This window comes from Lissotriton vulgaris, chromosome 5 (assembly GCF_964263255.1).
Source record: "Lissotriton vulgaris chromosome 5, aLisVul1.2, whole genome shotgun sequence".
Classification (NCBI taxonomy): Eukaryota; Metazoa; Chordata; class Amphibia; order Caudata; family Salamandridae; genus Lissotriton; species Lissotriton vulgaris.
This window is the reverse complement of record NC_141693.1, coordinates 28,367,190-28,382,235: the sequence shown is the minus strand read 5'-3', so window position 1 is coordinate 28,382,235 and position 15,046 is coordinate 28,367,190. Positions and strand designations below refer to the sequence as shown.

The 15,046-nt window shown below is 46.0% G+C and overlaps 1 protein-coding gene across 1 annotated transcript in view; it reads right to left on the bottom strand.

Annotated features, from left to right (window-relative positions):
- Nucleotides 1-13,550, bottom strand: part of LOC147710043 (alpha-tubulin N-acetyltransferase 1-like) — a 55,756-nt gene extending 42,206 nt beyond the window's left edge. The window contains exons 1-4 of the mRNA XM_086919311.1: nt 13,410-13,550; nt 12,940-12,985; nt 3,582-3,656; nt 1,685-1,901 (exon numbers count right to left, since the gene is read on the bottom strand). Coding sequence (XP_086775437.1) covers nt 1,685-1,901; nt 3,582-3,656; nt 12,940-12,985; nt 13,410-13,550 — 479 coding nt within the window. The remainder of the gene's footprint in view (nt 1-1,684; nt 1,902-3,581; nt 3,657-12,939; nt 12,986-13,409) is intronic.
- Between the last annotated feature and the right edge of the window lie 1,496 nt (nt 13,551-15,046).

Here is a 15,046-nt window from a genome sequence, read left to right as displayed (position 1 = left end):
TAAGGAGGTGAACTGCAGGGGGAAGTGGCGCTAGTGCCTACAGTGGAGCAAATTAGACACTGGTCGTTTCCATCCCTGCTCAACACAGGTTGGGGAGTAGCATAAAGGAACCTGCTGGTTAAGTGAAGGCATAAGTTCCTTACAGAGATTGCTGGTCGCTAACTAATCTTCTGGTTAAACTGGAATTCCTCATTGAAGTCAAATCTGGTCAATGTTGTGATCTGTTAAAATGTATTATTAATGATAAATACTGAGATAAGTTAACATCTCTGAAAGTAGAGCTACTGATTACAAGTCATCTAAATGTAATGTGATGATAATTTAAGAGTAATGTGTTTTTGACATTATTTGGCAATTTTAAACGTACTGGTTCTTTCCCTGACAGAATGCATTACATTGAACTGTAAATTTTAGTACCAAGGGAGTAAAGAGATTATTTTTATAAACAGCTCATATTTTCCTAACAAATTGGTGTAGTGTCCTTTTTAAGTGTTATTGTGTGTATTTACTGCTGGGTGGTTTGCAACCTTCACACTGTGCCTCTAGAATTGCATGTCTTACCCCTAGGCCAGGCTACCCTAGGTGACCTGACATCCCAGGTTCTAACACAGAGGAATTAAATTATCCTGGGTGCCTCTCTTTCCGAGTTCCTGTCTGTCTCGGGCTTCTAAGATGCTTGCCTCGCCTCAGAGTCACGCGCAATTTTTAGTGCGCGAGACCCAATGCGCATGAGCAGCAGCTGCCCCCACCCTAAGCTAAGGCTGAACTAACTGTAAAACTGTGGCGCGTGGAGGCGGAGACATTAGACTGGGCGCTGCACGCTGCGCGCGTCTATGACTCTACTATGTCATCATGGTCAGGTCAGGTGGTTTTTATTTAAATTATAGTGGAGAAGTATGGCTCACTGGTTAGAGGAGGCAGACCCTGAAGCAGAGGTCAGACCCGGGACAAGGGTTCAATTCCCGACGCGGCAGGGTCTTGAGCCCAAATGTCCACGGACTCGATAATTCTCGCTTCGGTGGCTACTTGAATCATGGGTTCACACTCTGCAACTCCGGGCAATAGCTTGCTTAATCTCCACTACGGCCCCCCGCGGCGGGATGCCTGGCTTTCACCTTGGGGATGCCCAGTACGGGTTATCTCACAGGGAAAAAGCCAGGACGGGTTCCCAAAGCAAGCGCCGAGATGCCAGCTGGGAGTTCCTCTTCTTGGGGCCCTGCATGGGTCTGGTGCATTTTGACTTGAAGTGCATCTGCCAATGGTTTGAGTTCTGTCTTCCTGAGGGGGGTGAAGGGGCACATGCGTAAATACGAACTTTTCCTGCAGAAGACAGCCCGGCTGGGTCATGGTCTGAGAAAGAGGTAGCTGTGCTGCACTACACACTAGACTAGGAAAGGAGGTGGCAACTATGCCCAGGGAGGCAGAGGGCTACTGGGTTTGCCTCTGCAGGCTGACTGTTTATCAGATCATTGGTCAGACTGGTTCTCAAGATGCCACAATTTCAAACATATACCCTAATTCAATTGGACGATATGCATTATCTCTGAAAGCAAAAACCGGGTGGGACCCCAGAGTGGGCAGAGACATATTGCTATTGGAATCAGGCCTGAGTAAAGTGGCTGTTGTCTGCAGGTTCCTGCTAGCGCACCTCCTGTCTGGATGAGGCCTTGCTTCCAGTTCTCACCTGGTTCTCCTCCGTGGACCTGCGGCGGGGTCCAGCTCGCCATTCGTCTGGCCGTTGACTGAGCGGGGGCAGCAGATCTGAAGGTTCTTCAGGAGCTCCTGCTCCTTCTGGAGGATTTTGGAGCCGACCCTGCTGGGCAAAGCCCCCACACTGCTGGAGCGGTTCATGGCACGCGACTGGTTGAACGGCCAGGGTAACTCTGCTTCTTCCTTCAAAACTGAATGCAGAGAAACAAGCCAAGAGTCAACTCCTGTTACACCCAAGGACTGTGCATCTCACAATACCTGCTGTTAACGAGTCACAAAAAGGTGTGGGCAGAGATGCGGTGATCTGAGGTCCTGAAGAGGGGACACAGAGGAGATCTGAGCACTAGAAAGACAACTATCAGAGCGACCAACGAGGACTTGGGTAGATCCCACACTCTGCACATCTAGCAAAGAGCCCCATCTGGAGGACTGAGGGAGATCTCGGCATGTGTGCATTTACTGAAGTCTTTATTAGAATGTTACTGAAAGCTGATCTCAACATATAGATAATTTCAGTACTGATGGAGATCTGAACATGACTAGCAAAGTGGCTTATCAAGAGGAGGGAGCTCTCACCTTGTACATATCTTCTGACTAGACCTGGGCATGAAAAACTTCGCTCCACATAGTTTTTTCCACGCCTGCGCTCGCCAATATTACGCTAGCGAGAAAGGAGAATCTTACACCAGACCACTTCCCGGTGAGATTTCCCAAAGTGGGCGGTCGTGGATGGCCGCTACCGCTCACATAGAGAAACCTTCCGTTCGCGTTGAGGAAGCTGCTGCTTGAGTAGAACTTCTGCTCAGGCGGCAGAAAGAAGCAGCGCCCTCTTGCGCTGCGCATGGTGCCGTTCGCACTGATTTTGCAGCGCAGGATAAACAGCACAACCTAACGCCTTCCGCTGCGTGCGGAACTGAGCGAAGCACGGTGGAATTTTTGGGTCACTTCGAGGAGTTCTGCGAACTGGAACTCCACCCATTCCTAGTCCTGACAATCAGAACACGGCGATCAGAACTCTTCAAAGATCTCACATTTAACACATCCTCAATGGGTTTTACCAGGAAGAGTAATTGATATCTGTGCGCCCTAAGAAAGTGATAAACTCAACCTTGTACACTTCTATTGTCACAATCTGAAAATAGTAATCAAAACCCTGAGTGACGACGGAGGGATATCTGACACTAAACACACTGAACAAAACGTTTTGCCAAGAAGACGGAAGGAAATACGAGTGTACTGTACGTGTCAGAGCCGGAGGTGATCGCATGGAGCTATCACCCTGCACACGTCTTCTTGACAACTGATGGATCTCACAATGTACACATCGATTGAATCCTAAAGAGGACTAAAGGAGAGCGCATCTTATAAGTGTATGGAAAGCTTTATCAGGAAGAAGGACATTCTGACCCAATATATGTCAATCAAAAACCATACCATGAGGATTAGAGGGGAGAGCTATTCATATGTACTTCTATCAAATCATTTTACCAGGACAGAAGGAGTTGTCACTCAATATATGGCTAACGAAAGACCCAACCCGAGACTGAGAGAAATCTCACCATATATGTCTATAAAAGACTCTTATCGAGGACTGGTGGAGAAATCAAAAGACACATCGATCGCTATCATTGGTCAGACCATCAGATGATGTACCTGGACATCACAACAGCCCTTCACTTCATCTAGTGGGTCGGCAGCGCCCTCTCATGATATATTTCTTCTCACCAGCTGTAGTCATTATTTTGTGACCAATGGATCATCCCCTTGTGCAGCCCTTTAGAAGCTTTGAACGCTGCAGTCTTCGAGGATTGTACATTAGCGCGCTCCATACCCAAGACCGGTCAGCACCGCTGTATACAATGTCCACTTACATTCACGCTCACTCAATGAGTAGGGTTTGATCTCCCCCTCTGGTCGCCGCTTTGGAGGAACCTTCCTCACTGGAGCTGTAACGAGACACAAGGATTTGGTTCCTGAGTGTTTGAGGGGAACTTCTCCTCACTGGAAAGCAGACAACAGAGGAGGCACTGACCAGGAACTGGCTTTTCTAAGTAACAGTATCAAATGATAGAGCGCAGGCTGTCACAGTCTGACATCTACAAGAGGCTCAGACCACGAGTGGCTTCTGTTAGAGTTGTGCTTCCGGCATCAGTGACCGCTGTCCATGTCATACTGTGAGGTCTGCACCCTACTGGCAAGTTCTGTATTTTATAATCGCAATAGAAACCACATGCTGTGCAGCAAGAACAACGTGAACATCTGAAAAGAACGATCAGAATGAGACGTTTAAGTACAGGATGCAGAATGTCAGGGGGAAGGCGTAAAATACATTCTCATTAGTGGTCTGTGTGTTTTATGGACGAGTCCACGGGTTGCGATCTGCATGTTTATAGCTGAGCACGCAGCTGATTTCAATATGTTAGCAATATGGTCGTTAGCGATCCATGTGCATTATAACGTAGCCCGTAGGTTGATAACAATCTGTGTATTTTATGACTGGGCCCTTAGGTTGTTAGTGATCTGTGTTTATAGTGACTGAGCTCGTGGGTTATTCACGATCAGTGTGTTTAAGGCTGTGCCCTTAGGTTGTTAGTGATCTGTGTTTATAGTGACTGAGCTCGTGGGTTATTCACGATCAGTGTGTTTAAGGCTGTGCCCTTAGGTTGTTAGTGATCTGTGTTTATAGTGACTGAGCTCGTGGGTTATTCACGAACAGTGTGTTTAAGGCTGTGCCCTTAGGTTGTTAGTGATCTGTGTTTATAGTCACTGAGCTCGTGGGTTATTCACGATCAGTGTGTTTAAGGATGTGCCCTTAGGTTGTTAGTGATCTGTGTTTATAGTGACTGAGCTCGTGGGTTATTCACGATCAGTGTGTTTAAGGATGTGCCCGTAGGTTGTTAGTGATCTGTGTTTATAGTGACTGAGCTCCTTGGTTATTCACGATCAGTGTGTTTAAGGCTGTGCCCTTAGGTTGTTAGTGATGTGTGTTTATAGTGACTGAGCTTGTGGGTTATTCACGATCAGTGTGTTTAAGGCTGTGCCCTTAGGTTGTTAGTGATCTGTGTTTATATTGACTGAGCTCGTGGGTTATTCACGATCAGTGTGTTTAAGGCTGTGCCCTTAGGTTGTTAGTGATGTGTGTTTATAGTGACTGAGCTCGTTGGTTATTCACGATCAGTGTGTTTAAGGCTGTGCCCTTAGGTTGTTAGTGATGTGTGTTTATAGTGACTGAGCTCGTGGGTTATTCACGATTAGTGTGTTTAAGGCTGTGCCCTTAGGTTGTTAGTGATCTGTGTGTATTGTGACTGAGCTCGTGGGTTATTCATGATCAGTGTGTTTAAGGCTGTGCCCTTAGGTTGTTAGTGATCTGTGTTTATAGTGACTGAGCTCGTGGGTTATTCACGATCAGTGTGTTTAAGGCTGTGCCCTTAGGTTGTTAGTGATCTGTGTGTATTGTGACTGAGCTCGTGGGTTATTCATGATCAGTGTGTTTAAGGCTGTGCCCTTAGGTTGTTAGTGATCTGTGTTTATAGTCACTGAGCTCGTGGGTTATTCACGATCGGTGTGTTTAAGGCTGTGCCCTTAGGTTGTTAGTGATGTGTGTTTATAGTGACTGAGCTCGTGGGTTATTCACGAGCAGTGTGTTTAAGGCTGTGCCCTTAGGTTGTTAGCGATGTGTGTTTATAGTCACTGAGCTCGTGGGTTATTCACGATCGGTGTGTTTAAGGCTGTGCCCTTAGGTTGTTAGTGATCTGTGTTTATAGTGACTGAGCTTGTGGGTTATTCACGATCAGTGTGTTTAAGGCTGTGCCCTTAGGTTGTTAGTGATCTGTGTTTATAGTCACTGAGCTCGTGGGTTATTCACGATCGGTGTGTTTAAGGCTGTGCCCTTAGGTTGTTAGTGATGTGTGTTTATAGTGACTGAGCTCGTGGGTTATTCACGAGCAGTGTGTTTAAGGCTGTGCCCTTAGGTTGTTAGTGATCTGTGTTTATAGTCACTGAGCTCGTGGGTTATTCGCGATCGGTGTGTTTAAGGCTGTGCCCTTAGGTTGTTAGTGATCTGTGTTTATAGTGACTGAGCTTGTGGGTTATTCACGATCAGTGTGTTTAAGGCTGGGCCCTTAGGTTGTTAGTGATCTGTGTTTATAGTGACTGAGCTCGTTGGTTATTCACGATCAGTGTGTTTAAGGGTGTGCCGTTAGGTTGTTAGTGATCTGTGTTTATAGTGACTGAGCTCGTGGGTTATTCACGAACATTGTGTTTAAGGATGTGCCCTTAGGTTGTTAGTGATCTGTGTTTATAGTGACTGAGCTCGTGGGTTATTCACGATCAGTGTGTTTAAGGCTGTGCCCTTAGGTTGTTAGTGATCTTTGTTTATAGTGACTGAGCTCGTGGGTTATTCACGATCAGTGTGTTTAAGGCTGTGCCCTTAGGTTGTTAGTGATGTGTGTTTATAGTGACTGAGCTCCTTGGTTATTCAGGATCAGTGTGTTTAAGGCTGTGCCCTTAGGTTGTTAGTGATGTGTGTTTATAGTGACTGAGCTCGTATGTTATTCACGATCAGTGTGTTTAAGGATGTGCCCTTAGGTTGTTAGTGATGTGTGTTTATAGTGACTGAGCTCGTGGGTTATTCACGATCAGTGTGTTTAAGGATGTGCCCTTAGGTTGTTAGTGATCTGTGTTTATAGTGACTGAGCTCGTGGGTTATTCACGATCAGTGTGTTTAAGGCTGGGCCCTTAGGTTGTTAGTGATGTGTGTTTATAGTGACTGAGCTCGTGGGTTATTCACGATCAGTGTGTTTAAGGATGTGCCCTTAGGTTGTTAGTGATCTGTGTTTATAGTGACTGAGCTCGTGGGTTATTCACGATCAGTGTGTTTAAGGCTGTGCCCTTAGGTTGTTAGTGATCTGTGTTTATAGTGACTGAGCTCGTGGGTTATTCACGATCAGTGTGTTTAAGGCTGTGCCCTTAGGTTGTTAGTGATCTGTGTTTATAGTGACTGAGCTCGTGGGTTATTCACGATCAGTGTGTTTGAGGATGTGCCCTTAGGTTGTTAGTGATCTGTGTTTATAGTGACTGAGCTCGTGGGTTATTCACGATCAGTGTGTTTGAGGATGTGCCCTTAGGTTATTAGTGATCTGTGTTTATAGTGACTGAGCTCGTGGGTTATTCACGATCAGTGCGTTTAAGGATGTGCCCTTAGGTTGTTAGTGATCTGTGTTTATAGTGACTGAGCTCGTGGGTTATTCAGGATCAGTGCGTTTAAGGCTGTGCCCTTAGGTTGTTAGTGATCTGTGTTTATAGTGACTGAGCTCCTGGGTTATTCACGATCAGTGTGTTTAAGGATGTGCCCTTAGGTTGTTAGTGATCTGTGTTTATAGTGACTGAGCTCGTGGGTTATTCACAATCAGTGTGTTTAAGGCTGTGCCCTTAGGTTGTTAGTGATCTGTGTTTATAGTGACTGAGCTCGTGGGTTATTCACGATCAGTGTGTTAAAGGATGTGCCCTTAGGTTGCTCGTGATCTGTGTTTATAGTGACTGAGCTAGTGGGTTATTCACGATCAGTGTGTTTAAGGATGTGCCCTTCGGTTGTTAGTGATCTGTGTTTATAGTGACTGAGCTTGTGGGTTATTCACGATCAGTGTGTTTAAGGATGTGCCCGTAGGTTGTTAGTGATCTGTGTTTATAGTGACTGAGCTCGTGGGTTATTCACGATCAGTGTGTTTAAGGCTGTGCCCTTAGGTTGTTAGTGATCTGTGTTTATAGTGACTGAGCTCGTGGGTTATTCACGATCAGTGTGTTTAAGGCTGTGCCCTTAGGTTGTTAGTGATCTGTGTTTATAGTGACTGAGCTCCTTGGTTATTCACGATCAGTGTGTTTAAGGCTGTGCCCTTAGGTTGTTAGTGATGTGTGTTTATAGTGACTGAGCTCGTATGTTATTCACGATCAGTGTGTTTAAGGCTGTGCCCTTAGGTTGTTAGTGATGTGTGTTTATAGTGACTGAGCTCGTGGGTTATTCACGATCAGTGTGTTTAAGGATGTGCCCTTAGGTTGTTAGTGATCTGTGTTTATAGTGACTGAGCTCGTGGGTTATTCACGATCAGTGTGTTTAAGGATGTGCCCTTAGGTTGTTAATGATCTGTGTTTATAGTGACTGAGCTCGTGGGTTATTCACGATCAGTGTATTTAAGGCTGGGCCCTTAGGTTGTTAGTGATGTGTGTTTATAGTGACTGAGCTCGTGGGTTATTCACGATCAGTGTGTTTAAGGATGTGCCCTTAAGGTTGTTAGTGATCTGTGTTTATAGTGACTGAGCTCGTGGGTTATTCACGATCAGTGTGTTTAAGGCTGTGCCCTTAGGTTGTTAGTGATCTGTGTTTATAGTGACTGAGCTCGTGGGTTATTCACGATCAGTGTGTTTAAGGCTGTGCCCTTAGGTTGTTAGTGATCTGTGTTTATAGTGACTGAGCTCGTGGGTTATTCACAATCAGTGTGTTTAAGGATGTGCCCTTAGGTTGTTAGTGATCTGTGTTTATAGTGACTGAGCTCGTGGGTTATTCACGATCAGTGTGTTTAAGGATGTGCCCTTAGGTTGTTAGTGATCTGTGTTTATAGTGACTGAGCTCGTGGGTTATTCACGATCAGTGTGTTTAAGGCTGTGCCCTTAGGTTGTTAGTGATCTGTGCTTATAGTGACTGAGCTCCTGGGTTATTCACGATCAGTGTGTTTAAGGCTGTGCCCTTAGGTTGTTAGTGATCTGTGTTTATAGTGACTGAGCTCGTGGGTTATTCACGATCAGTGTGTTTAAGGCTGTGCCCTTAGGTTGTTAGTGATCTGTGTTTATAGTGACTGAGCTCGTGGGTTATTCACGATCAGTGTGTTTAAGGGTGTGCCCTTATGTTGTTAGTGATCTGTGTTTATAGTGACTGAGCTCGTGGGTTATTCACGATCAGTGTGTTTAAGGATGTGCCCTTAGGTTGTTAGTGATCTGTGTTTATAGTGACAGAGCTCGTGGGTTATTCACGATCAGTGTGTTTAAGGATGTGCCCTTAGGTTGTTAGTGATCTGTGTTTATAGTGACTGAGCTCGTGGGTTATTCACGATCAGTGTGTTTAAGGCTGTGCCCTTAGGTTGTTAGTGATCTGTGTTTATAGTGACTGAGCTCGTGGGTTATTCACGATCAGAGTGTTTAAGGCTGTGCCCTTAGGTTGTTAGTGATCTGTGTGTATTGTGACTGAGCTCGTGGGTTATTCACGATCAGTGTGTTTAATGCTCCGCTTGTGGGTTGTTCATGATGGTGTGTTTTAAGTCTGTGATCTTGGGCTGTTAGTTAACTGTGTGTATAATGGGTTTGTCATTGGGTTGTTAGCGATCTGTGTGCATTGTGACTGAGGCCACTGGTTGTGCTTGAACTATGGGCTTTACTACTCAGCCCAGGAGGCAGAGCGTGGCAATGAGTAAGATGTCTGTCACTCATTAGACACTGGTTCTGTCAATAACTCACCCCATTCTGTTCACTGGGAATGATCCACACCCATCACACTAGATTGTTAGAGGGGAAGCAATAGAAGCCACCAGTGTCAGTCTGGTGACCTTAGGATCGGTGGTGCCAACAACAGCGAAACAGTGGATGAGCAACCGACCCCGTTCAACACACCCACTGTGCCTCGAATCCATGTCCACGATTTCGGATATTAGTTGTGTGGAGTGATAACATGTTGAATTGCTTGTGACTCACTAAACAGATATCCCACTGGGAATAGCCAAGAAACTAGTCAACTTGTCTTTCTGGACGCACTGAAGAAGCCAGATACGGGCGAAACGCGTTGGCTGTTTTCAAGTGTCCCTATTTGTCATGAATATGACATAAAGGTTCAAATACTTGAAGATATCACATCTCTCGATTCATCTGTTTGTACCTGGCAATTTTGCAGCAAATCCAGTGTATGTTGGTTTGGTTGCCTCTCAGATCTTAGTGATTAATGTTGAATTATTTGTGGTTCAAATATGGGGCAAGGAAAAACCAAAGGAAATGATGGACGGAGCGTTGACAATACAAGCACTCACCCCCAGTCAAGTGATCTGTGTTTAATCAATCAACGTTCTTTAGCCCACTATGCCACCCAGTTCAGACATGGCCATATGCAAATCAGTCTGACCCTGTGCCTCATGGGAACAGTCCAGCCCGAACTGCCAAGCCATGTCTTCCCTGGACCGGAAACAAGCTACCGAGGACCGGTTTCTGGCATTACAGCCGTCTTCAGCCGGGCTTGCTTGACTCCAGTGGCAAAGTGAGCAAGGGACTCACGTCTGAGCATACCCTGCCAACTTATGGCGAACAAAGAAAAACCAAAGGAAATGATGGACGGAGCATTGACAATACAAGCACTCACCCCCAGTCAAGTGATCTGGGTTTAATCCATCACCGTTCTTTAGCGCTCTCTGCCACCCCAGTTCAGACATGGCCATATGCAAATCAGTCTGACCCTGTGCCTCATGGGAACAGTCCAGCCCGAACTGCCAAGCCATGGCTTCCCAGATCAGTTGACTGGGGGTGAGTGCTTGTATTGTCAACGCTCCGTCCATCATTTCCTTTGGTTTTTCTCAAATTGGGGGCAAACCACTTCTTGAGGTGGGCAACTGTGAGTTTTGTGTATGATCAGACACTCAAAGCAACAAGTGATTTGTGCGACAAAGGGGTCCCCTAACCTCCTTTGTGTATTTTGAAACTGTAATATTAGACGTCAATCATCACAGTGGTGAAGGTCTCCTGTGATTAGCTGTGAGATTGTTTCCCGGGACCTTGGTGTATGGTGTCGCCCCTGTGACACACAGGGCAGTGCCCTTCGCTACATATATAAACCAGCTGCTCTCTGTGCTTTCTACTGACCCGTCCTTCACTCATGCTCATGTTGCACTCAGCTCCTCATCCAGGGATCATGTCGGGGTACCACGCGGGTGGACGGCATCCCCCCACTTATTTTACTGGGAGCTCGATAACTGGAGCAAATGGATGTTGACAGAAGCAACCGGACAAAAAGACCAAGGTTTAGCACAACCAAAACAACAGTTCACATAGGAATAAGGGCACTAACACAATACAAAGAATTAGAAACACAATGGAAGGCGCACTCAAAGAAATTGCATAGATGCTTGTATTCTTGATTTTTCTTTTTCTTTATTTGGGTAATTATACCAAAAAGAACATACACAGCCAACGTGTTTCGTTACGTGTTGTAACTTCGTCAGGGCTAGATCTGTGATGTGAATATACAAAGGTGGAGTAGGCGTAAAGTTGGACAGGCACCATGTAGTTGACGTGGGGTCTAGAGGGACTCGGTGAAGCCGATCTGGATGCCTGTTTACAACGAATGAGAACTGGCCTGTAGCCGTAATAGTGGATCGATAGTGGTGTATACAGAGATCATATAACGGTGGTTTTTGTATCAAAGATTACTCTGCAACAAGTAAAGGAGCTCCTACTAGTGTGGAGAGATTAGTTCTCAAAGACCGCGTCGGAGATCAAGACATCGGTCCAGTAAATATGGTATGCTCCGCAATAGGAGTAAAACGGTCTTCCGGCAGAATGACACGGATTCCGAACAGGATACACCGTATATCCTGTTTTTGGTATAATTACCCAAATAAAGAAAAAGAAAAATCAAGAATACAAGCATCTACGCAATTTCTTTGAGTGCGCCTTCCATTGTGTTTCTAACTGGAGCAAATGGAGCCACACATTCACTCTTTGGCCTCTCTGGGGCGAGACCGGAGCTCATTCAGAACGCTGCTCACGCGCTGGCTTCTCTGATGCAATCGCATCCTAAGGGGTAAGCGAGGGGAGACAATGAGTCTGATAGTGCAAATCACCTTTCCTGGCATCACTTCCTGTCCTGACATCAGCGTCCCGCCACTTCTTTGTTTAGGACTTGTGCCCTGTCCTCATCCATCATGCTCTGAACGACTTTGCTGTGATCTGAGCCGAGCGTCTTACACAGTGACACAGACAGCCCAGTGTTTATGCCTCCAGACTTCCGAAAACCTAGGTTTGAATTTGTACTTGATGGGGATCTGGCTGCCTTGTGCTCTTTTGCAAAAATCAGGAATATACTCAGTGTTTATCGCTCCAGGGGTACAGAAGATTCCAAGATGAATAATACTTACATGTTCTTTTCATAGCCCACAAAAGTTAGAAATCAAGAAAATCGAAAAACACTCAAAAGGAGAATAGTGGTGCGTACTCTGTGTACAGCGGTTTTCAAACATGAGGTCAGCCTCCTCATGGGATGGAATACTTCTGCTGTATGTGTGTGCATGTAAGTAAGTATATTATACTGAAATAGCACGCGCCTAGGTGGACACAAACCAATGTAAGCGTGTATGTACAGGGTACTAGTATACGACAAACCTAGCCAGGGCGTAACAGAGCTGCTCTCTCTGCAGTGACCGAACCTGTTAGCAGAAGAAAAAGGATTCTTGGACTCTGCAAAGAACTACTCGCCTTCATGAGGAGGCTTTTTGCAAACACTCCCACTGTCAAGTCCCACAAGAAACAATGTATAAGAAAACCAAGCGCGCCTTTCCAACCCAAACAAGTGTACAGGACATGAATCTACATCAGGTTCAAATGATGGTGGCACAGACCCTATGCATGCAACGAGCAAGCAGGAATGACCACACCCCCAGCGCACATATCAAGAGCAAGACGACAATGACCGGGCCCCTCAGGGCTCGAAAAATACACGTGTCCACTCGCTATGGCAAAGACAAGCTATTTTTAGGTCCTACTTGCCCTTTCTGGCGAGTAGGAAGACAGACTGACTTTTGACCTCTGACTCAGAAAGCAGGGCAGATGTGACAAGATAGCAAGATTTGAAGGCATTTTTTTTAAAGGCATTTTCATTGCTCACAAAGTGAATGAGCAATAAAGATGCCTTTAAATCTTGCTATCTGTTAGATTTGCTCCGCTTTCAGAGACAGAGCTCAAGTACAATACAGTTAGGTCGAGCAGATTTTTCAAGTTACTAGACCTGCAGGACTAGTAACATTTTGAGGATTTTTCAAGCCCTGCCCCTGTGCTTGCACTAAGAGTGAGGCCAGACTAACTCAAACCTGCCTCCATGCATTAATAATGAGGTGAGTCTGCCCAAAGCCCCTGCACACATCGCTGGGGGCGGCGATTCAGTGGAGGGACGGAAAGGGGAGGAAAGGTTTATGAAACAGAACTTACCATTTCTATCTCGGAAGAAGCCCTCGAACACCACAAAGTTGTTCACCTGCAGAACATGAAGAACAGAAATGATGCTATAAATACATGGAATGGGTAACCTAAATCTATGCTATTTTCCAGTAAAACGATGGCCCAGCACCAAATGAAAAGCACAAGCATTGTCAGTCTGTGAAGGTCACCTGGCACTGCCAAACGTCCTTTGCTTGCTGCACAGATCACTGGCATGTGCAACCTTTCAGAGGTAACCATGCGTCTGGTGACCCCCAGGCATGGTTACAGCAATAGCAGCATTACACCCCCACGTCACGGCAGCCATACTATGCCCCTTGCCCTCTTACCTGGGGGCAGACGAGCAAGCCCTTCTGCTGCAACACTTTGTGAGTGCCACGTAAGGCATCATGCCCTCACGCCAGGCTCTCTGAAATCATGGCATCCGCTCAGACAAACACACATGAGCAAGCACCCCTCACCTGCGGGATGGTGGACTGGAGGTTGTAATGCTTCCGCAGAAAGCACAGGAACTTCTCTGATGGACGGTCCACCGCCAAGTGCTGCGGGTCCACCTGCTCTTGCTGGAACAGACGAGAGAGGAAAACAGGAAAAAATAACATAGTTTTAATGGAACATGAAACAGGAGAAACAAGATGCACGTGCGGGGTGCAGAGTCACGCGCTGATCAACCTGTGACAGGCTGAGAACAGGCACAAAACTACAAACATGTAACGCTCCTGTCATTAGAACCTCCTATGCGTCAAATAAACCCTTTTGTAATTACAATACATGCGAGTCTGATAGAGCACTGCATTCCTAACCTCCGGATGTAGCTACTATCACAATCGAGAATGACTAAAATGCTGGAGTGCGTGATTATCCACACTCTCTACGCTCTCACCATTAAAAGCCTTCCTGAGGTTCTCTGTCTGATCAGAAATACAGTGAAGAGGGCGTATCACCCCTTTGATACACACCCAAGCACTCCACCAGTATACACCAAACACTCCACCAACACACATCAACCACTCCACCAACACATGCCAACCACTCTAACAATACATACCCAACCACTCCACCAACACACCCAGCCACTCTGCCATTACACACAAAACACTCCACCAACACACATCAACCACTCCACCAACACACGCCAACCACTCTAACAATACATACCCAACCACTCCACCAACACACCCAGCCACTCTTCCAATACACACCAAACACTCCACCAACACACATCAACCACTCAACCAACACACGCCAACCACTCTAACAATACATACCCAACCACTCCACCAACACACCCAGCCACTCTGCCAATACACACCAAACACTCCACCAACACACATCAACCACTCAACAAACACACGCCAACCACTCCACCAACACACCCAGCCACTCTGCCAATACACACCAAACACTCCACCAACACACATCAACCACTCAACCAATACACGCCAACCACTCTAACAATACATACCCAACCACTCCACCAACACACCCAGCCACTCTGCCAATACACACCAAACACTCCACCAACACACATCAACCACTCAACAAACACACGCCAACCACTCCACCAACACACCCAGCCACTCTGCCAATACACACCAAACACTCCACCAACACACATCAACCACTCAACAAACACACGCCAACCACTCTAACAATACATACCCACCGACTCCACCAACACACCCAGCCACTATGCCAATACACACAAAACACTCCACCAACACGCATCAAACACTCCACCAATACACACCTGTGAGAAAGTGGCTCTATATATACTGGACAATAATGAAGTACAGTGTGTATAGAGTCCACCAACCCCAGAGGTATAACAGAGATTAAAGCCAGGTGTGGCCTTACTCTCTAAAGTGGTAGCTTGGTCGAGCAGTAAGGCAGTACCAGAGGGCAGTGCAAAGCATTTGTTGTACACAATCAGTCAGCAAAGAATTTCACCCACTCAAAGACTGAACCCCAGGCCAATGGTTGTTAAATCCAAAGATATCGTTGTTTTATTTTTAGAACCAACAGACATAAAAATATACTTTGCTAGATATGAGTACTCTCATGTAATTAATTTGCAAGGAAGCAATAAAGTTTGTGA